General features: G+C 47.1%; 2 protein-coding genes across 2 annotated transcripts; both read left to right on the top strand.

Moving 5' to 3' along the window:
• LOC142007346 (osteocalcin-like) lies at positions 1-8,380 on the top strand. The gene is made up of 4 exons (XM_074983959.1): positions 1-148; positions 2,830-2,865; positions 4,975-5,047; positions 6,587-8,380. The coding sequence occupies exons 1-4, from the start codon at positions 82-84 to the stop codon at positions 6,714-6,716; spliced, it is 306 nt and encodes a 101-aa protein (XP_074840060.1). The 5' UTR covers positions 1-81; the 3' UTR covers positions 6,717-8,380.
• A 5,063-nt stretch (positions 8,381-13,443) lies between these two features.
• On the top strand, positions 13,444-21,424 carry ART4 (ADP-ribosyltransferase 4 (inactive) (Dombrock blood group)). Its single transcript, XM_074983957.1, has 4 exons — positions 13,444-13,594; positions 13,697-13,988; positions 16,997-17,714; positions 19,477-21,424. The coding sequence occupies exons 2-4, from the start codon at positions 13,917-13,919 to the stop codon at positions 19,566-19,568; spliced, it is 882 nt and encodes a 293-aa protein (XP_074840058.1). The 5' UTR covers positions 13,444-13,594; positions 13,697-13,916; the 3' UTR covers positions 19,569-21,424.
• The last annotated feature ends 748 nt before the right edge of the window (positions 21,425-22,172 follow it).

The raw sequence follows: 22,172 nt of genomic DNA, 5'->3' as shown, positions 1-22,172 counted from the left end.
AACTGCAGCTGGGCGGGAAGCTCCAGAACCCTGCAAGAGAAGTGCTGAGGCTGTAAAATAGTGTTAGACAAAAAGGAGGAGATGAGGAAACTTCTGGTGCTGCTTCTCCTGACCCTGGTCCTGGCAGCCTTCTGCTCTTGTGAAAGAGGTAAGGAGCAAAGCATTTATCTCACCTGGGATGTTATCGGAGTGTCCTACTGAACTCTTAAGACCTAAGAAGGCTGCCTGCTCGGGAGAAGACCTGCTTTGGGGCTGGGCAGTATGGGCTATGCACTGGCAAGGTGTTGTATAGGTCACAAATAAAAATGGATCTGGGCATCTACAGCCCAATCCCTAACAGACATTTGCCTCCAGTAGGACACCAACTATCGCACAATGGGGCAGGACTAGAAACTGCAGAAATCTAGTTTAGGGTTGCGGTGAATCAGCACAGTTGGGTCCTTGGTCTTAGACAAATGGACCAGGCTGGAAGTCTGCCGTGAAGGGAACAAGCTAAACTGCTTGGACCATGAGAAAGGGTCCATTATATCTGCCAACACCGGAAAAAATATACACCACCTCGAGACACGTGAGGAGCAAAATAGAGCTGCACCTTTTCGTGACATTGAAATATGCTGGGCTGGGAAACCTTTTGAAGGAATAATGAAGAAAAATGGCTGGGATAGTGTTAAAACATACACAGTCATCCCTCTGAAGTAGGAAATAGCTGAAATAGCCAGAGAGGTTTTGACCAGGAGTGAGCCTCATAGCTAGAGGGGGCTGGGAGACCCAGATCTGAAACAGCTGAGGTTCCGCCTCTCTCTGAGTGATCAGGAAGGCTGAGATGGGGAGGGTGAAAAGCTGGCTTTGTACTTGTCAGTGTTAAATTCCTCACTCTCACAGGCATTATTCAATGAGCAGTACATTATAAATTAGTCAATTTTTGCAATATAGTTTTTAAACTTTGTTTCCCCCTCAGACAGTTTCTCTTTCTCTCATTCCCTAGTCAGTCTGCCCCGAAGCAGCTGGTGTATTCCAGGCTGCCCAGGTCTCTTGGTCTAATTCTTGATCAGTTTCCATGTGGAGCAGAAGATGCTGACTGGCTTGAGATGTTGCCCTCTGACATTTAGTAAGGAGCCCTTCTCTCCTGGCATACGTGGCACTGTTTGGATAGAACAAGCACTGAGACCAGCACCTTTGCCAAAGCTCAGAGTGGAACTCCTAAATCTTTCTAAGATTTAAAAGTTTCAGGCTAAAAAGACTCCCCATTCCTTTTCCTCTGCAACCTTCTCCTCTTCTCCTCTGCTTGGCCACAGCTTTTCACCTCCCTTAATACAATCCTTTTGTAGGATCCTCCCACCTCACCTGCTGCTAGTTTTAGACCAGGAGACTGGGGTGGGGGTGGGGGAGCCAAATGCCCTAGTGTCTGTTCTTGCCTGTGTTACCTTAGGCAAATCATGTACGTCACTGGGCCTCAGTTTTTCCAGCTGTAATACGGGCATTATAATGTCTGCTAAACTTACGGGGGCACCAGGCTATTTTCATATGAAAAACCCTAGAGCTATTATTAATTTCTCTGAAGATCTCTGTGATGGGGCTGCTGCTTTTCTGGGCATGCTGTGGCTAAGAGCTGGGATATTCAGTGCACTGTGGCAGTTAGCACCCTAGAGGAGGTTAATTTCATATGAGCAGCAACACTAGGGGCCAGGTGCATGGGTCAGGAAGACAGAAAAGAGACTGCCCGTGCAGCTCTCACTAAAGACACGGGTGGTGATTCAGGGGGCAGATATGAAGACAGCCAGTCTCTAGGGACAGAGAGGAGGGGATGGGGCAGACAAAAGTCTCCCAGGTTAGGTTCCTCATTTCACCTTTGATGGCAGGTTGTTTGCCTGGCTGAGAACAGGAGCTGGAGGCTGCTTGGGGATAGAGTTCATCTGGAAGACAGTGAACCATTTCCCCCTTTCTTTCCACTGTCATGAAGGTGACAGAGATCTCAGTGGCTGCAAGGTGAAGGCCAGATTCTGATGCCTTTGCTCAAGCTGAGTGAGACCTTTCTCTGCAAAGCAGAGCCATTGAAGTCAATGGTACTACTTAAGTAAGGTGTACTTAATATGAGCCCAGGGGTCACATGCTGGTCCAACTTGCATCCCCTGACTCAGGCTGAATGGCACCTTTCTCCACAAATAGTCTGCAGGTTCTGGTCAGACAACAAATGGGTCTTGCTGATGTCAATGCACATGATGCACTGGGAAAAACAACAACAACAAAAGAACACAACTCTCCCCTCCAAGAGTTTACAGTCTAGGAATTAATCAACACACTTATTTTCCTTAGTCTTCTTTGTCCATGAAATACACATGCATTACAACAACACGTGGGATTTGCCAGGGTGTAGGAACGATAAGATAGAACTAAAGTGGAGCCCACCTTGTTTAAGTAGCAAGCTGAGTATGGGTCCCATGAGCCCCCTCTGATAAAGTAAATTCCCCTTGGGTTATTGCAGGGACCATCAGAGGTTAGAATTAAGAATTACCTTAGTATACATACTGCGGTCTTATGTTCTTATGTCCCTGGCCTCTATTTACCAGGAACTGGGGCAGGGTGACAGGGCACGGGTCACTCAATGACTCCTGACAGAGCTGAACCAGTGTTAGCAATGGTGGGAAATGTTGGCCCCAGACTTCTAGTGTAGACGAGGCCCTAGTAGAGGCAGAGAGAGAAAACTTTCACAAGTGGGAAAAGAAATGGTGTTGCCTAATAAGAGAAGGAGATACAGTCACCCAATGGGGGCCAAGGACTGAAGTCACATTTGGTTTCTGTGTGTCATTCCCTGACTCCTTCTCTTTCCAGATTCAAAGGACTCCCTGGAATCACATGGTGCTGAAGGTGTGTATCTTGCCAGGGTACAACCATCTCTGTACCTGTATCAAGCAATGCTTCTTCCTCCATCTATCCCTTTTTCAGGATTAGCGAATGAGTGAGATGCTTATGGAATCCTCTAATTATTGTTGTCTTCCTTCACCAACACTGGGATCTACAGGAGGTGTCATTGTGAATCCTCTTCTCGCAGCCGAGAACCTCCTGTGACAACCAAAGGCCCAAATTGCATATGACCCAGAACTGCAGACCCTGTAAACAGTAGCAAGCTGGCAGCAGTGACACGAGCTGGCTGAGTTTTTCAGCTCTCAGATAAACCAAGATATGAGGCAGCCAGCCCAGTCAACAATCGTTTTGGGTTAGAGTGTGAGATAGCTGCAAGAGTAGCAAAATGGACAGGTCCCTATAATTGGCATCATAGAATGGCCAGGCTCCTCTATTAACTCAACAGAGCAGGAGTTAGAAACTGGCCCAAGCTGCTGAGTGAGAACTGATGACCAGCTGAGGCAAGACAGGTTTATTAGCTTCAAGGATATAAAGGAAATGGAGTGACAGAGAACTAGAATTTGGGACTGGGAAGTTCCTTCAGCGAAAACCTAAGACCAGCCGAGTGTTGGGAAAAAGTTTAGGATGTGCTTTATGTCCCTGAGTTTAGGGTCTGAAATGTTCCCCTGTCCCCTACTCTGCTCTTCAGCCTGTCTTGCAACAGAAATCCATCAGGAAAACTCTCTCCTGGCTCTCTTGTTCCATAGGTTGAGTAATACATTTCCAGTGGGCATCATTAAAACCAGAGTTTCCAAGCTTTGGAGAGTCATTGGAGAGAGCCAATGCACATGAACACACAGAGAAACAACACGACAGACTGTAATTTCTGGCACTTCTGAAAGTGCAGGTTTATTTGTAGGTAGTATTTCAGATCTCACTGAGCTCAGTTTGCCAGTTGGTCCCCAGAGATAAGCCCTTCCCTCCCCATGTGATAAATAGGTCGGCTTTCTCACTGACCAACTCAACTGGCGTCAGAAAAGAAAAAAAGTTTGCTGGCAGTTGAAAGCCTGGGGTAGTGAGACAAAGTGAGCTGGGATGTTGTGGTACAACCTCTCTGTGGGAAGAGGCTGGCAGTCCTCTCTGAGCTCTCCTCAAACACAGGCATCCAAAACTCTCTAGGCAGGGCAGCATCCTCTGCCTTACACGCATATCTCACAGAGCTGGAAGGGACCTTGAGAGGTCATCGAGTCCAGTCCCCTGTGCTCACAGCAGGAATTATCACCATCCCACCATCCTTCAGGTTTTTTTTTTTTAATAAAAAAAGCCTAATCTCCCCCACAACCTTGAAAGGCCCCCTCAGGGATTAAGCTCACAACCCTTGGATCAGGAGCACAGTACTTGAGCCCCTGAGCTATCTCTGCTGTAAACTGCATGAGCTCCAGGATTTCTCCATGTAGCAATCACCTGGGCAGCTCCCCATTGACAACACTCTCAAAATCTTTCCTTGCACTTGCCACATAGGAGCACCAATATTCTTAAGCACAGTCTTCTTGCAGTCCCGCAGGTGTCCTGGCTGCATGGACACAAGCATCACAACAGGCAACAGTCAGTGACACAACACCGCCAGCTTTTAGTTACCTCGGGGTGCTCTGCGGACATTGGTCCCAAGGCTTTACTGGGCAGTGGCCAACAGGACAGTCCATATTAAGTTATAGAAGGTGACAAGACTTAAGGTCACTGGGACTGGAAAGAGAAGGGGGCCATGTCCCTGCAGACACAGAGCTTGAGTCTCTTCGTATAGTGGACTGACTCCATTGGTGTCAATAGCTTTGCTCCTGATTTACATCAGGGTAAGTGAGAAGGGAATTATGCTCATGGTGTTCATGACCAAGGAGGAACTTGGCTCCTGATACCAAGCACATTGGAAGGGAGGGGGAGATAAGTCCCTGCAGCTGTGGAAGCTGTGGCAGAACTGGGGAGGCTGAGGTAGGTATATGTGCCCTGGGAAGTAGAAGAGAAGGCATTGTGATGAGGGCTGGCAGATGCTCCATCTCCAGAGGACATTCTAGTATTTGGACTGTCGAAGAGCAGCCCCAGGTCTTTTAACCTCACTATTCTTTTCTCTCATGGCAGGTTTCAAAGTAAAAAGAGAAACTGCAAATGCCTTTATGAAGAGGCAGAGGAGGGCCTACCCCTATTATGAAAGGTAAAACCTTTCCTTTCTCACCAGCTGGGCTCCTGACTGAGCTGATCATTTAAGGGGTGCTGGGAATAGGGGGACAGGAAGGAAATGCAGTGTGGCAAGGAATTTGATTCATGTCTGGGGTAGCATCCCACATACAGAAAACAAAAAAAAAAAAAGAAGACACAAGAGAGATTGAAGACAAGTGGCCATTCCCCCTTCCAGGGCCATAAATATCCTCTGAGGAGTCTCTAGCAGGCATTGGGTGACCTCAGTTGCCTTGCTTCTCCTCCTTTAGCAGCCCCCAGCACACAGGCATGCCAGATGCATTCCTTGGGGTATTTCAGGGTATTTGGCCAAGATTCCCAGGCTGCTGGTTACTTCAGACCACCAACGTAGGGGCCAGGGAGAGTGGGGTGCAAGTTATTCATTTCTCTAGCCTGCATCAGGGACCAAAGCAACCTGCAGCCCAGGAAGCTTTGAGGAGGTTTCATCTTTGCCTTCAGTTCCTGCATCAAGCTCAGCTCTGCTGCGGGGATGAGGTCTGATCAGCTTGGCTCTGCATTCTGTCTGGGTTCAGATACTACAACAAGAAAACTCTTTTTACAATACTCCTGGAGATGGGGTCAGAGAACCTGGGCTGGCAGATTGACACAAGAATGTGCTTCACATAGCTCCTGCCAGAGGTCATGATGCTACACCTCAGAAAGGCCCCAGGGCTTAAGGCATTTCTAGCTGAGTATTGTTGGGCAGGAGTTAAAAGCCTGACTTGACTCCACAGCTAGTAAAATTTCTGAGATGTGTGACAGGGTCAAGCCAGAGGGCTAGCTCTGAAAAAGCAAAAACACCCTGGCTAATCAGGAGTTATCACAGGCTGAGTGGAAGCAGCCAGATGGGGCTGCTGTTAATCAGTTAGGGCCAGCTGATCTCAACTGAGGCTGCTAGGAGACCTTTTAAAAAGCCCAAACACACACACACACACACAGACACAGACAATAACATTGGTGTTGTTTGACACAGCAGAGGAGGGGAGGTGTCGTCATCTTCATCTTCATCTTCATCTTCGTCTCCCTGTCTTCTTCCCGAGCCTGAGAATTCAGCCAGTGGCTGGTGAGGGCTGTTTACCCAGACCAGGGGTCATGTACCGTGATGCCCTTCTAGCTGGGGGACAGAGGTCCAAACCCTGTCACGGATAAGCAGGGTGTGTGCTGCAGGGCCTACACTATCTGCGAGACTGAGCTGAATAGGGGTCTGGAGCCCAGGAGTGGGACTGACCCTACTGCAGATGATCACTAAGGTTCCTGCCTGAAAGTCCCAGTTGATAGAAACCTCTCCCGTGGATTCTGTCATCAGCTGTTAAAGCCTTGCAACTGAGATGGGGAATGGACTTCAATCCCCAACTGGTAGAGCTCCCTCTCGCCCCTGGGCATTAAACTGAAAGGATGAGCTTCTAGCCCTTTATAGGTAGTCACTATAAGGGAGCCCATCTCAAGGGAATGCTGGGTAAGCACTTGCAGGTGGCATCTGAGTCATAAGTGGCATCTTTCTTTTTATCCTCTGCAGGTACTATGAATTGTACAAATCCCCAATGGAGCTGAGGAAGGAACAGTGTGAAAACTACGGCCCCTGTAACTACCTGTCTGAATATATTGGATTTTATGCCGCACATCAGCGCTACTTTGGGAGAATCTGAACGAGAGACTGTTCCTTCCCTCTCCTGAATGGGATCCAGTCTGACCTCCATAAACATTGGAGTAGTGGGAGGGAGGCAGGAAAGGAGGGACAAGGAGAGGTAACTGGGCCCACTTCAATTCTACTCAGCACATGTCAGAGCACAATGTCCACTTTCCACTCTAAGACTGCAGAACACTAGGTGTGTTCCTTTTACCACAGACATTCTGCCTTCTTCTCCTCCTCCCCCACCCCCAGCCTCCCATAGTATTTTGAGCTTCTTGAGAGAAAGGAGAGTAAAGAGAAGCCATCTTATCTGCTTGCCATAGAAGTCCCAGAGCCAGTGCAGCCAGCATAGCAGATTCTTCTGAAGAAACTCAAAATATGACAAAGGCAGGAGTAAGCTCTCTTGGGTTCTTCCCTTCCCCTTCCAAAAATATACCAGGTGAGGGTTGAATAATACGATAAATACAGCAGGGTGTGTGTTTGCTGTGGAGAGCAGAAAGCCTCATGCACCACTGGAAAGCGGGGTGGTGGGGGACCTGCTGCTTCCTCTTATGATAGGGAAGTTTCAGCAGTTTGCCACCTGGGATGCATATGCTAGGGATGATGCATGAGCCTCCCAAAGATCTGGTGGATCCATTCAACTAAGCTCCTTAATTTCATATACTTTACTGAGCTTCTGGGACCTGCAAAACTGGGGTGGAAATTTCTGGTGCTTCTGGTCTGCTCTGTTTCTGGTCAGGCTGAAAGTACCCAAACAAGAAGTTGTTCCTTGTAATTAGTTTGCCACTTACATTTCTGTCCCTGACTCAAACACCACCACCACCACCACCACCAACAGAATGTGGAGGCAGCCATAAAAATAAAACAAAATTAATCAAGCATGTGAATCTTGGGGGGTGGAGGAGCAGGGAGAAGACAGGGAGGGTTGTTGGTTCAGGTTTGGGTTGGGCTGGGTTGAAGTTGGGTCAGTGCCTGTTTTATCTGAGTTGGTTTTCTTACCCCAATATGTAGCTTCCCTTTTTGCAAATTCATGCAGGTATCTTTTATCAGTATTATTCCTTATCAGCTTTCTGAAATGTTACCTGCACTGTCATATATGCTGTTCTCTAATGGAGATGTAGGTTTTCAGCTACGTCTACGCTTCAGTGATCTGCCGACAGAAGTTACTGTCAGAAGACATCTTTGGACAAAACATCTGTCAACAGATTGCAGCCACACATGAAAGCGGATCACTCTGTGGATCTGCTTTGTTGACAGAAAGTGGACAGACTGCCTGGCCACTCTCTCGACAGAATGGCCAACCGAAGCACAGGTGACCCGGAAGCCCTGTCTGATGACAGAGGGCCACCCGGAGTGTCCACATGGCTTTTTTGTTGACAGATTCTATCGAGAAAGGTGTTCTGCCTTGTGGGGAAGAGGCAGATGGCTGTTGCCCTAAGGGCTACATTCTGTCAAGTTAATGTCAACAGAACACATATTTAATGTGGACGCTCCATGAGTTTTGTCCACAAAACTGGAGTTTTGTGGACAAAACTCTAGTGTAGACGTAGCCTTCCAGAGGGGCAGGCTTCTGCTCGGCAGTGAGAGACAGGGAGTGACGAAAATCCTGCAGTTCGCATGTTTTGGCTGGTGAAACCATCCCCAGCTGTTGGTTATAATAAAGGCTGGTTATGTAAAGCAGGTTTGTGTTCTGCTCCTCTTTGTTCACCTGCACAGCACCTTTTGGGGAGTGAGGCAGTGAGATTCAACGTGGGTGACAGAGAGATCTGGAAGCTAAAACTCTCACTCAGTAGCTAAGATGGGCCTGGTTCTCATTTCACTTGTCTCAGCATTAGTCAGGAGTAACAGCATTGAAATCAAGGAAATAAGACCTGTGTAAAGGCAGTGTCAGAGGAGGTGGATGCCACTCCACCTAATTCGGTCTTTTCCAGGAGGCACTGTCTTCTTAGTGGGATAGGTGGAGCCCAGTCTCATTGTTTGTGTAGAAATAGATGTACTTCCTACAGACTCCAGAGCCATCCTGTAGAAGCCCATGCTATGACAGCGCCCCCCGCGGGGCGGCACGGGCTACCACAGCTTGCCCATGGTCCTAGCGGAACCCGGGCTCAGTCCCCTTTAAGGAACCAGCTGGCGGTCGGCCCCAGCTGGAGAGGCTGCCTCTGGCCTGGGCGGGGCAGCATTGGATGCTCACCCTTCCCTCAGGGCAAGGCAGCAGTCAGCCCATGAGTAGTTCGGATGGCCCAGCCCTTGTGGCAGGGTGGGGCAACAGGTAAGTCTGCGCAGAGTCTGGGGAAAAGCCCAGCCCTCAGTTCAGGGTGGGGCAGCAGGTACACAGCGTTTGGCTCTCCCCTGCGCGGGGTTGGCTTTAGCCTGGCGAGGGTTTACCCCGCCAGGGAGGGGGTAGGGGGTTGCAGGCCCTCCCACTCCACTGCGACCTGGCTCGGGGCCCTGTGGATCGCTTACACCTGCCCATGGCAGTGGGGATTCAGGCTGCAACACACCGCCATGGGTTCCAGTGAAGCATTCCCCAGCCCACTTCCTACCTCCACCTCCATCTGGGTAGGGTCCCAGTCAGCCTGGTCAGCGGGTCCCAGGGAGTAGGTCCCCTCCAAGTTGTCTGCCTTCGGGGGATCTGGCCAGTCCGACATCTCCATGTCGTTGGGGTAGTCTGGCGGCAGCAGCACGATGGGTCTAAGGCAATTGGGGGCTTCTGCACTGCAGGGGTCCGGTGGAACTCTGGGGTCGGCCGCTTCCGTGGCCTCTGGGTGGCTAGGCCCAGGCCGTCTGTTTGGGCCTGGCAGGCCCTGCGGGGAGGGGGCTCTCCACCGGCGTGAGGGCCCTGGTAGATCCGGGAAGTCTGGGTAGGTCCCCTGGGGCATCCGTATCTGTAGCTGCCCAGGCTGGTCTGGGCAGCTGGGGGGCAGCTCCTGCCAATAGGCCAGGCAGCAGTGGGCTCTCTGCCCCTGGCGCCCAGGAGCCCAAGCAGGAGCTGCCTTCCAGCACAGCGGCCCAACAGTTAATGGGCCCCGAGCTCCTCCCCTGACCCTTCTGGCTTCAGGTCCCGCCCTCTGAGGGGCGGGGCCCTGGTGTTCCAGCTCAGGGCCCGTCCACCAGGGCCTCTGAGCAGCCTCCTCCACCTCTGAGTCTGCGGAAGGCCACAGCGGCTTGCTACACATCCCTAGGTGTGTAAGGCACCACAGCGCACCAAGTCAAGTAGAGTCCTATGCTGCGTAGGCCTGTTGTTGGTGGACTCAAGCAGCTCCACTCCCCTGCCTTCTAGCTCTTGCTCTGCTGCAGCTCAATTCCCTGGTCCCTGCTCTGCCTTCTAGACCCAGCAGCCCAATACCCCAGTCCCTTGACTGCTGCTCTGCCTCCCAGCCCCAGCCGTCCAATCACCAAGCCCTTGCTCTGCCTCCAGGCCCTAGCAGCCCAGTCCCCTGACTTCTGGCTCTTCCAGCTGGCACCCCAAATTCCCTGGCCCCCCAGCCCCCACATTCTGCTTCCCAGCTCCTGTGGCTTGAAATCCTCTGCCCACCACTCTGCCTCCCACCCCGGCAGCTCCAATTCCTGGCCCGCATTGGTGGGCTGTACCACTCCCTCTTCTGCTTGTTCCCCCACCAGCCTCTTTGCCTAGTTTCTGCCCTTTCAGCCCCCAGCAGGGCTAGGGGGTTTCAGGTGCTCTGGCTATGTAGGGTCCCAGAAGTCATAAGGAAAACCCTGTGTGACTCCAATGGGAATCTCAACTCTGCACTGGAGGAATGTCCTTTTTAGGCCAAGAAAGGAACATTTTTCCTTCTCTGAGTGTCTCACTCCAGAAAGAGACACGGGTCTGAACAAGATGACCGACCTTCTCGGCTCTGCAGTGAAAAGAAGGGTTATGGGAATTTCTGGAACTAGCAAAGTACTTTGCACTGTACCGTGTGGGTCAGAAGGAACTAGGCCTTTCAGTCTGCGCACAGCAGGTATAGATTTGAGCTGGGTGACTGGACTTCATGCAAAGATACAGGCCAATGTTTTCCCCTGCACATGGAACCTCACTGCATTTGGGGACAGCTTGTGTTTGTGGGATGCCCCTATAAGATACTGAAATAACGAGGCACAGCTGATGTAGGCATCCTAACCAGCTCATAACACGAGCGTGAACACTACGGGGCTAGAGCGGCTTGGGAAGGGCTTTATTTAGGACAGGCAGGCATTACTGAGTGCGCAGGGTAAAGTCTGTACCGAGGGGGCTCCCAGTAGCACAAACTACGAATAAAAACAATGAGAAGCCCTGTGGCACCTTACAGACTAACAGATATATTGCAGCATAAGCTTTTGTGGGCAAAGACCGGCTTTGTCAGAAGTTACTTATGGCTTTGTAGCCTGGTCTCATCATAACCTATCTGCTGCTGCCCTCTTGTGGCCATATCATTTCACCCACTGAAATGGTATCAAGTGTCAGGGGTAGCTGTGTTAGTCTGGATCTGCAAAAGCAGCAAGGGGTCCTGTGGCACCTTATAGACTAACAGAAATGTGTGAGCATAAGCTTTTGTGGGCAAAGATGGTCTTATGCTTATGCTCACACATTTCTGTTAGTCTATAAGGTGCCACATGACCCCTTGTTGCTTTTACTGAAATGCATGTGGCTCGACCAAAACATTTTATACATTTTTAGAGGTTCACATGAACACAGGGCTTGACTCTGCAGTACACACTCAGGCCAATCTCCTGTGACCATCACACTAAAATCTACACACAGGCCAAGGCCTAAGTGATTAGTGGGAAGGGATAATTGGACAGGAGGCATGATATGCGCAGGCAGATATGCAAACTGACACCAATTTGGCAATGATACCCTAGATCAGGGGTGTCCAACCTTTTTTTCATTGGGGGCCACACAACAAATTTTTGCATGTTCCAGGGGCTGAACACAAAACAGCCCCAAACCTGCCACACATTCCCAGGCTTAAACCTCCCACCCACCGCAGTCCCAAGCTGCCCCCAGATTTAACTCCCCACAACAGCCCTAAATCCCCAGCCAGGCACCCTACACCTCACCCCCAGGGACTTACTGGAGTTGTCTCTGGAAACGTCACCAGAGCCGCGAGCTCTGTGCAAGCTGCGCCTAGCTGTGTCCAGCCAAGTGCCAAGAGGATGCCTTTTAAAAATGACTCTGCTGCCAGGTCCGCCGGCTGGATTCTAGCTGGCAGGCCACATGTTGGACACCCCTGCTCTAGATACATGTGGGATTTATCTCCTGACTAGTCACATAGAGTGAGTACAGGGTAGAAACAGACTAAGCAATTGCTTAGGGCCCAGAGCAGCCCAAGATGTGAGGGGGCTTTGCTTTTCGTAGTATGTGGGGTGTGTGTGTGTGTACATATTCTTGCTTACAACTCCCAAATGAGCCAGCTCTGCCAAAATGTAAATACCCTGAGACAGTGCTTCTCAACCATTTTTATACCAGAACTATTAAATGTGTTAGTCATTAAGGTGCTATAGGACTGCTTGTTACTAGTCAGGATTAGTTAGTCTAATCAAATTAGCAACCTGGAACTGCCTAAGACCTCAGTACATGCTTATGATCCCTCTAAAGGGGACATGAGTCAAAGGCTGAGACCTCATGCTTTAAATGATAGAGACAGAGACAAGTGGACAATTCAAAGCAGTAGAAGAACCTGTGCTGCCTTTTATTACCTTATCCTTTGTGGCTCAATGTGACCTCAGCACAAGGGTGCAAAAGCCTTTACATCACTGATGTATCATGACAGTGTTAAAACATTCTGAGGTGGTCATAATATAATGCTATCATGGCAGCCCCTGATTATATTTCAGCACCAGTGATAATGGTAGATTTGTCACCTTTGTGGTGGCATAAGGACCTGTTCTTTCAGATTAACCAAGCCATAAGCACACTTGGGCACCTGACCTTCACTTTCCTTCCATAATTGCATAGGCCCCCAATGCTATCAAACAGCGCTAGTGGTGGAGGAGAATTAATGTGGTTTGCTGAGTGGGGCCCAGCGTTTGCCCTTTGCAAAGGAACCTCAATAGCCTACAGCCGTACTTGTTCAGGTCCATGTGAGGGCTGTGAAAACTGCTTCTTATAGGGTGTGGGGCAGCCTCCCTCCCCAGACCAGGACTGCTTCTCAAAACTAGCTCATGTGGAAGCTCTAAATAGGAAGAGGACACGTCACTTCTCACACACCGAGCAACAGGCCCTGAAAGTTGATACTTTCTGCCTCTGTTCTGTGACATGCAAGATGAGCTGGTGAGTCTCAGTCTAGTCAGAGTTCATTCATGGGGCAAATCATAGTATCATAGGTCTGAAAGGGACCTCAAGAAGGTCAAGGAGGTCAAATGCTCATATCACCTTCAACTTTGACCAGTATCTGTCTCCTCTGTTGGGACACTCACAAGGAGAGTGGGGGAATGACAGACTCTTGTTTGGTGAGGAGCAGCAGGCAAACAGAGCTTGGTTGTGTGGCTGGGTCAGGCATCTTTCCCAAGCAATATATTCATTTACAATACATGTGAAAAAGGATTGGAGTGAGTTGGGCAGCTGTGTTAATGGCTAGAACAGGGTGGGGAAAGAGGGGGTTGGGCAGGCGTGTTATCTCTTGTGCCAGATGGGTTCTGAAGGCACCTCGGCCCTGTCTTTATCAGAACCCAGCATTCCTTTCAGTGTTCGCCCAGTTCTTGGCTGGAGATAGGTTGTTTCACTCCTCCTTATTTTGTCCTGTAAAGCCACAGAAGAAAGCAGTCTTGAGTGCCTTAAAGGGCTGAATCTCCTCTTCCTTTGGACTATTAATGGGATTTGAAGAGCACATGGAATAAGAAACCTTCGTGAGACGGAAGGAAAGAGAAAAGAAGATAGAAAGACTCAATGTTAAGGCAGCTGATAAAGGCCAGGTAAAAGCGTATCAACTCGGACTGGAGTGGAGGAGAAACTGTTATTTAAAGGACCATACAATTTCTTTTGGACATCATTTATACCAAATTTATTTTAAATAGGAAATATTATGGCCATTATGCCGCACGTCTGATGAATGATTCCAGCGCATGGAAAAGCGAAAAAGAATATTGACTCATTTCCGAGCGTAAATGTCACACTGCAGATTTGCTGGAATTCAATTTATGACATTAAAAGAGAAAAGAAGAAACAAGGAGCAGCCCCCTCTTCTGGCTCTGTAGGAGTGCAACATCCTGTCGCGGATCTCCTGTGGGCTCTGAGATGACAGCTGGTCTACTGAGCAGCGTTCTGGCAGTGATCTTTGCTTTGCTCGGGCTGATGAGAGGGGAAAAGGTTGAGCTTTTTTCTGAAGTTGTGAAGTTGCTCAGAGAATGGCTGATCCAAAACCTACTGAAGAAAATGAGCCTGTTTCCATTCTCTTCTGTGGGCTCTGAATCAAGCTTAGAGGGGAAATTTTTTTGATTTGCTGTGTTTCATTTCTCACGTTCTCTGACCCTTCCTAGTATGTTGTTAAAAAATACCTGCCATTTTCAAGTTTCCTGTCAGGGAATGTTTATGGCTGGGCCTCAGGGAAATGGCACAATCAATAAGATCTTTCTTAGATGGCACAGAGATGTTCTTTTTAATTTTTTCTTCCCATGTGACTGTGTTTAGAATTCTCCCCAAAAGTACTTCAGATACTGTGGGTGGGGAAGTTGTGTCCCAAAATAGTGAAGTCCACTGGCTACTAATTCCACAGAGCTAGTCAGTGCCTTCACTTTGGAGTCCTTTTCCAAGTGAGGGTGAATGTTCACGATGAACTCAATGTCTGCTTTTATTCAGCCAAATATCAAATAACTGGATATAGGGTTGGGCTAAAGCCCACTTAAAATCTCAACAGAGAAAAGAGTGATTAATGATAGTCTTGCATATATTACGATGATGTTTGATTGCAGAAAATTTTCAAGAACAAGAACCAATGTTGACAGTTAATCAGCTGTACAACCATACAAATCAAACACCACAGATAAACTCTTTCTCATCCAGCTGCCCGGGGACCAGGAGGTTGCTGGATATTCAAATATTCTGGTTAATAGAGAGGTATAACTAGCTATGCATAACACTAAAGAAAAACAAAGTTAGCTATTAAGAAACAAACAACAATATATGCAGGGTACTTGATTTACCAACAACATTAGTATTGTACACTGTAAACTTATACTATACTTGCTGTATGTATTTGTATTTACTGTCACTATACTGTACTTATGGAAAAGGTAACTGAAATTTACTTATGGTTAAAATGCCGATTATTCGACAATTTTGAATGATGGAAAGCCAGTTAAGACAGAGTTTACTGTACTGTTTTCCTGTTATTTGGCCAGCTATATTGTATATAGTATGTTGTATATCCAAGTGTCTCAGAGACCCAGCCACAGATCGAGACCCAGTTATGCTAGATTGTGTAAGAACACAGAACAAAAAGGCAGTTCCTGGCCTAAAGAATTTACAGTCTGAGGTCATGTCTACCCTGGACCTGAAAATCTATGCTAGATATGCAAATCCAACTACCACGATTGCATAGGTGGAATTGACCTATCTAGGATCAATTTCTCTGGCTGTCCTCACTGAAGGAAGTTGATGGGAGCAACTCTCCCATTTGATCTCCCTTACTCCTTAAATTAAAGAATAGTAACAGGATCAACTGTTGAGCCCTGATTGTTTGATTTCACGCATCCCCACTAGGCGCACAAAATTGAATCCCGAAAGATTGACCCTCTCTTGGTAAGTGTAGATAAACCCTGAGACAAGAAACAGGATGCAGGTAAGGGAATACATGGAAACAAAGGGACAATATTGATCACCATGATAGGCAGTGATCTCAGGACACCTGCAACCTAAGCAGTGTCGAGTATTAGTTTGCATCAGTCTGGATGGCTTCACTTGATTGAATGATATGAGTACAGGCTGTTCATGTGATATAGGATTTGTCAGAACTGGAAGATATTTTGTTTATAATTTGTTATAGGACTAGTTTTATGACACATTCGATAAAAGAGCTCTTCAGACAGAATATCTACTTTTATTCAATAGGTTGAAAATGGATTTTCTAGGCTATGAAAAATCCTGAAATTTTATTTTTTTTTGGTCCTGAATCAGGTCAAAGCTAAAATTTTAGCATTTTTTTCACACCATGCCATTGCAAAACCAAAATAAAGTTGTTCCAGTTCAGTCAAAGCATTTTTTTCAATTTCAACACTTTCAACATTTAAAATAAAAAAGTAAATTTTGAAGTGAAAAATAAAAAGCTATCATTCTAAAATGCCAAAATATTACATTTTGTCATTTTCACAACTTTTTTCCCATCAATAAAATTTCATTGACATCAATATGATTTTGTGAAAAAATATCAGATCAGAGAAAGGGCATTTTCCACTGAACAGCTGTTTTGACCAAAAAAACCCCCCAAAACAAACAAACAAACAAAAGCTGCCACCACCATCTTGCTCTATGCAAGGATTCAGGAAGAAATTCACCCTGCTGGTGCACTCCCACAGCATTACACAATTATCATATTGTGTTACAGGTTCCCTCACTCTCAGCCAGGCAGCAAGACTACCGTGGGCCACCTGACCGCCTCCATCCACCTACCTTTCTTTATCATTGTAAAGGAGTGGAGACTCTGGAGATACAGCTGCTTTCATTCATTAAGGGGCTTTCTTTCACCTGTCAAAACTGAAATGAATTGCTGCACATGCATCTCCAACAGCACATTTGTGCATTTTGACTGGCAGCGTGCAGCAAGTCTCACAAATAATGCCTTCTTTGCACCCAGTGCAGGGAAAACAATGTCAAATGCAACCATGGAACCATAGCACTGAGTGGGTTAGCCTCTCTCTTCTAGTTTCTGAGTCCTCTTAGAACCTAGGTGAGTGTTTTATAGCATCCTAGACCAAATTTGAGGCCAAATGAATGTTTCTTTCACCAGCCACATCGATGGGTCCTAATCTCATCTCCACTGGCTATTGCGTGCATTCTCAGCCTATCTATGAACTCTTCTCACACCCCCAATTATTGAGCTTTATGAAGTGAAATAATGGTAGTGTCTTGCCCAATATTCTCCCATGGGGAAAGTGGTACAGGTGTCCAAGGTTGCATGTATGCTGTTGACAACCTCATAATCACCGCAGTATTGGTCTGCCACTCATTGTGCCATGTGCTTCCAATGCTCCACCATGCCCTCTGGGATCTCTATAGCAGGACAAAAGCTGTAGGAAACTCTGATTTATTGACCTACAAAGACACAGGCATGCTAACAGTCATATTCTTGAGGATAAAGGTGTGTTATCTCTATGTTGCAGGCCATGTCCCGTATTGTCATGGATATGGCACCAGATTCCTTTGATGACCAGTACCGGGGTTGCTGTGAACACGTCATGGAAGAACTGGATCGAGGAGATTATTTCCAGAAGGAACTGGGTAATAACAAGAACTATTTCAGCATCTGGCAGAAAGCAAAGTTGGTCTGGGCAAAAATGCCAATGGCTCTGTTAAAAGAGATGCAGGAGGATCATGCTGTAGCCCTCCTGGCTTACACCATGAATACCTCATTGCACTCTGACCTAAACTGGACCATCTCCAGAGCTGGGAGATCCCCAGAGCACTACAGGCATAATTTTCACTTCAAGTACCTCCACTTCTACCTGACTACAGCCATTCAGCTGGTGAGGAAATGGAAGAGTGACACCACAGGTAGAAAGTGCTACCTGGTGTACCGGGGGGTGAAAGGTCTGTATTTTGAGGCTGAGGTGGGCACTCAAGTACGGTTTGGCCGCTTCACCTCCACTTCACTCCTCCAGAAGGAAGCCCAACGTTTTGGGAATGAAACAGCATTCACCCTGAAGACTTGCTTAGGGACGACTGTGCAACGCTTCTCCCACTACTTCTCTGAGAGGGAGGTCCTCGTCCCACCCTATGAGATATTCCTGGTCAGAAACTTCAGCCGAACACCAAATGGTAACCGGATCTATCTGCTGTCTGTGGGAAATTACAGCCAGTACAACTGCCAGCTCCTGAAAGGTACAGTATGTAGGAACTCTCAGATTGGAGACCCAGGGTCATCTTGATGGGCACCTTGCGAGCTGTACCACATCTCACGTTTTAAGCCTCATATCTTCCTTGGGCACAGAAGAAGCCAGGAGTGTGTGCTGGGTGTGCAGTGTGTTTTCTGGCTAATGTGAAAGGTGGTGTTGGTGGTCATAAGTAAGTGGACATTTTATTGTGAACAGGTTAAAGATCAACCAATAACTGCTGATAAAGGAACTTGGGTCTAACCAGGTGCCCTTCCTGCATGCTTCCATTACCCCCACCTATGTTCCTGTGGCAAAATCCCAGCATGATGCTGAGAATATCTGCCAAGGCTGCAGAGCCATCTGTAGCAGGGAGTGGAATGCTGCTAACCGTGGTACAGATGGAACAGAGTTAGCAACTGCAAGAGGTTTGCGGGCGGTTTTGAAAATTACAGTCTGGACAACGCTTAGTCAACAATCAGCCAGAAAACTTGCTGGTGGATCAGAAGTCCTGCTTGGAGTAGGCTGTGGTTCCTTACCTTATTGGAGAGGAGGAACAAGTTATGTTGCACATCACTGTCATGTGACTCTTAGTTTTTGTCCCAGGACAATAGTGGGCAACACAACCCTCAAGCACAGAATGTCATTCAGAAACAGAAAGCAACTGCCTCGTACTAACACAAAATAGTAGGCAGACTTGAAGCAGGTTGATTCCATTCACACAGTTGACAGCACACAACAAGTTGCTGCTCCAATGCAGAGCTCAGCTGAAGAGAAGAGTACTAATCATTACTTGCTAACTTCTTTCAGCACAACGGTAGGGTAGACACACAACAAACAGCAGCAATTCACAGAGAGTGGCCTTTCCATAGTTCAAGCTGAAACCAGCTGCCATTATAAAGCCCTATTTTGACACTCTTTTGAGTCTGGTTTGAGAAATGTGTTGGGCCTAAAAATACACACATATTTATTTTGTTGTGGAGAACACCGAGCCCAGAACTTCTCCCATGATGTCAATGGGAATATTTGCCACTGACATCAGTGAAGACGGTCTGGGCACTGCGTGTGTGTTGCCTTCTATGGCTGACATATAAAACCCATCACTGTTTAGCTGCAGTGATACAGGCCTGTGTTTTTGGCAGTATAAAGACCAGAATTTTAGTCCCAGCTCAGCAGGTATATGTGGTGTAGAACGGGGAGATGAAGGTTTCTTGACAGTTAAAGTTGCATTCACTGTGCCATGGTAAGTTTGATTTAGATTCCCACTTAAAAGCCAACACAAACAACAGTTTTTCACCCTTTTAGAACTAAATCTTGTCATCAGTTATAATTATTCAGGAAATGTTGATTGAGTTTGTGAGTTTGGAGATGTCTCTGGGACAAGGTGACAGGATTTTTGTTAACCATGTTTGAATCCTACTTACTCATTGTGGCAGGACATAAAGGAGGTGGAAGAGATTCTCCAGACAGAATCAGAGTCCTAGACAGAGAGGTATCTGTGGGGAAACCTTAGAGACATTCAAGTCTGAACGGTGGTTTATGTTGTGTTATGATTCCAACTATCAATACAGCCAAATTTGAAGATGAAATAAGTTTGGATTACGTATATTGAATTCTGGGCAAATATTGGAACGTGTTCACCTGAATGAGTGGTTTTATTAATTTAAAATATTTTATGAGGAAATGGCTGTTTGAGAAAGCAGCCATGTTATGATGTGTTTTGAAGCCATAGGCTGAGTTTCTAAAGAGCATCCCTTTTGATTCTTTTACAGCTTCAGGCGGCAAGAACTGTATCCACCTTCCTCCATTTGCTGCCTTTCTTTCTTGTGTGATCAGTGCTTTCTTCTACTCTACCAGTCAATGAATCTTTCCCTGATCCCAGAAGAATTCATGTGCTATGTGGACAGGAGTGATTTATGGGTATCAGGGATTTACAGCTAACCAACCAAAGAGTTTACCAATGCCATAAGGTGTTAAAAACCTCCTGAGATTTTGCCTGTAGCTACTCCTGGGTTCAATAAGTTGCTCAGGGTTTCAAAGGGGGCATTTAATGCCTAAAATCAGTCCCTAGGTGTACATTCAAGGTACGAAAATAATGGGTCAGTGTGCTTATTGAAGAGTGTGGCAGCAGCTCCAGTAATCTAGGGACGTAATCTGCAGGGTTTGGGATATAGTCATACAATAGGAAATCTTGAATTACTATAATGTTTGTATTAGAATTTCCTTTGCACATCTCAGTAGAGACCTCTTGAGTTAGTAGTAACAGCACCCTCTGCTGGACAATAAAAAAATCACCTGTAGAACTCCATCAAAAGTCAATTGGAAATTTTAATGTGTCTTGGGTTAAGTGTTTGTTTTAAAGAGAGGTTGACGTAATTAAGCATGTGTACATTTCTATTGCTCTGTCTGTCAAAGTTCAAAATCAGAGATGGAAATCACATCACATATGGGATTCTCGTTCCCAGTTTAACTATGTTCTTTCCTAACTTTTGAAGGTTATATGCATCCTTCTCATACTGCCTCTTTCCAATATGCCTGACCAGGAGGGACCACATTTGAAGCATATCTCACAGAACTGGAAGGGATCTTGAGTGGTCATTGAGTCCAGTCTCCTGACACCCACAGCAGGGCCTATCACCATCCCACATAGATTTTTTTTTTAAATATAACTTGCCACAGAACCTTGAAAGGTCCCTCAAGGATTGAGCTCACAACTGTGGGTTTACAAAGCAAATGCTCTAATCACTGAGCTATCCCTCCCTCTCATCTTGGAGAAGAGCTTATTCTTTAGCCTCTGTTGCATTTTGTCCTTGGACTGAGTTGAGACTACCAACCCAATGATCAGCTGTGATAATTTAGATTTGTAATGTAGACATTTGACCACCAAGTACTGAACTGAGACTTGCTAACACATTCTATATAGGCTACAAACAGCCATCAGCTGGGAACAGTTTTCAGTCAGCAACTATTAACCTCATTTGGCATGGAACTTGTGATCAAAAGACAAGAAGTTCCACAGGCACGTGTGTGGGGAGACGGGTGTGTGACTACATCCCCCACCCATCTCCAGTTTCTCTCCCTTCCTCCCTGCTGAGCTTTGAAGGGGGAGCCTGCAGGGCATGATGGGAGAACCCAAGGCAACCTGGGACCTGTAGTTCCTTGGACAGTGTAGAGAGCTGGCCCTGGAGCAGGGAAGGGACAACATTTTTCAATATTCCCTTAGCCGCTAATATCAGGAAAGGAGGGGGATGAGGGAATACTGTTTTTCATTTAGGATATTACAACAAGATCCCAGATGGTAATTTCTACGAAACCTTTATTGCAGTATACATTTTTAGTATGTTATAACAAAATCATTTTACCAATCTGTTTTCACTCAGCTTTTCGTTTAACTTCTCTTATGCACACTTTTTGCATGACTGTATTTTGAACTCCTTTATATTTAAAAAAAAATTGGCCCACATTTACAAGAAACCCACACACCTTCACCCGTGTTGGAGTTGAAAGTTTTATTCTCTTATTCTCTTTTAAACTTTGAATTTTAAGCTTAACAAGGTAGCAGTGTAAGGTAACACATTAATACATGTAACATTTATTGATTGTATTGATTTAAGTTCTTCAATTGAATATAGGCCTCCTGTTTTAGAGTTAAGTGAATTTAGTAAGTAAGTAAGAGAGAGTTTGGTATTGTGTCTACGTTAATAATATTACAGGATGATGTTGAAAGCTGAAGCCTTAATTGTTTGATTTACGTCTTTGCTCTGCTTTTCTCTGAGAGTCCTTTTAAGAATTGTTTACATGTGAAAGTGGTATGTCTGTGTTGAGATAAAGGTGTGCAAGTTATACCCAGAGCCAGGTGGCCAAGGAAGGAGGGGTGAAGCGTGGGTGAAGACAGACTTCATGGTGTCAGAGAAGGACCATCAGTGCATACCCCCAGTCAAGGGCTGCATCTACACGTGCACGCTACTTCGAAGTAGCGGCACCAACTTCGAAATAGTGCCCGTCACGTCTACACGCGTCGGGCGCTATTTCGAAGTTAACTTCGACGTTAGGCGGCGAGACGTCGAAGTCACTAACCTCATGAGGAGATAGGAATAGCGCCCTACTTCGACGTTCAACGTTGAAGTAGGGACAGTGTAGACGATCCGCGTCCCGCAACGTCGAAATTGCCGGGTCCTCCATGGCGGCCATCAGCTGGGGGGTTGAGAGACGCTCTCTCCAGCCCCTCAGCTCACTGGTGGCCGCGTGGAGCGGCCCCTTAAAGGTCCCCTCCCCCGCCCTGACTGCAGGAGGCTGAGGCAATGTGCAGGCTCCTGCCTGCACCCGCGGCGAGCCTGCACAGCCCTCAGCCCCTGACACCGGCCATGGCTGCCCAGCAGCCCCCCCAGCGCCCCCAGGGGACCCCCCCAAGGGCAGCCAGAGCAGCCAGGGCAGCCAGAGGGCCACGCAGTCTGGGAAGTGGCAGCGG

Source organism: Carettochelys insculpta, chromosome 1, assembly GCF_033958435.1.
Source record: "Carettochelys insculpta isolate YL-2023 chromosome 1, ASM3395843v1, whole genome shotgun sequence".
In the NCBI taxonomy this organism is placed as follows: Eukaryota; Metazoa; Chordata; order Testudines; family Carettochelyidae; genus Carettochelys; species Carettochelys insculpta.
Note: the sequence above shows the minus strand (reverse complement) of the source record. Positions and strands in the feature narration are given on the sequence as shown.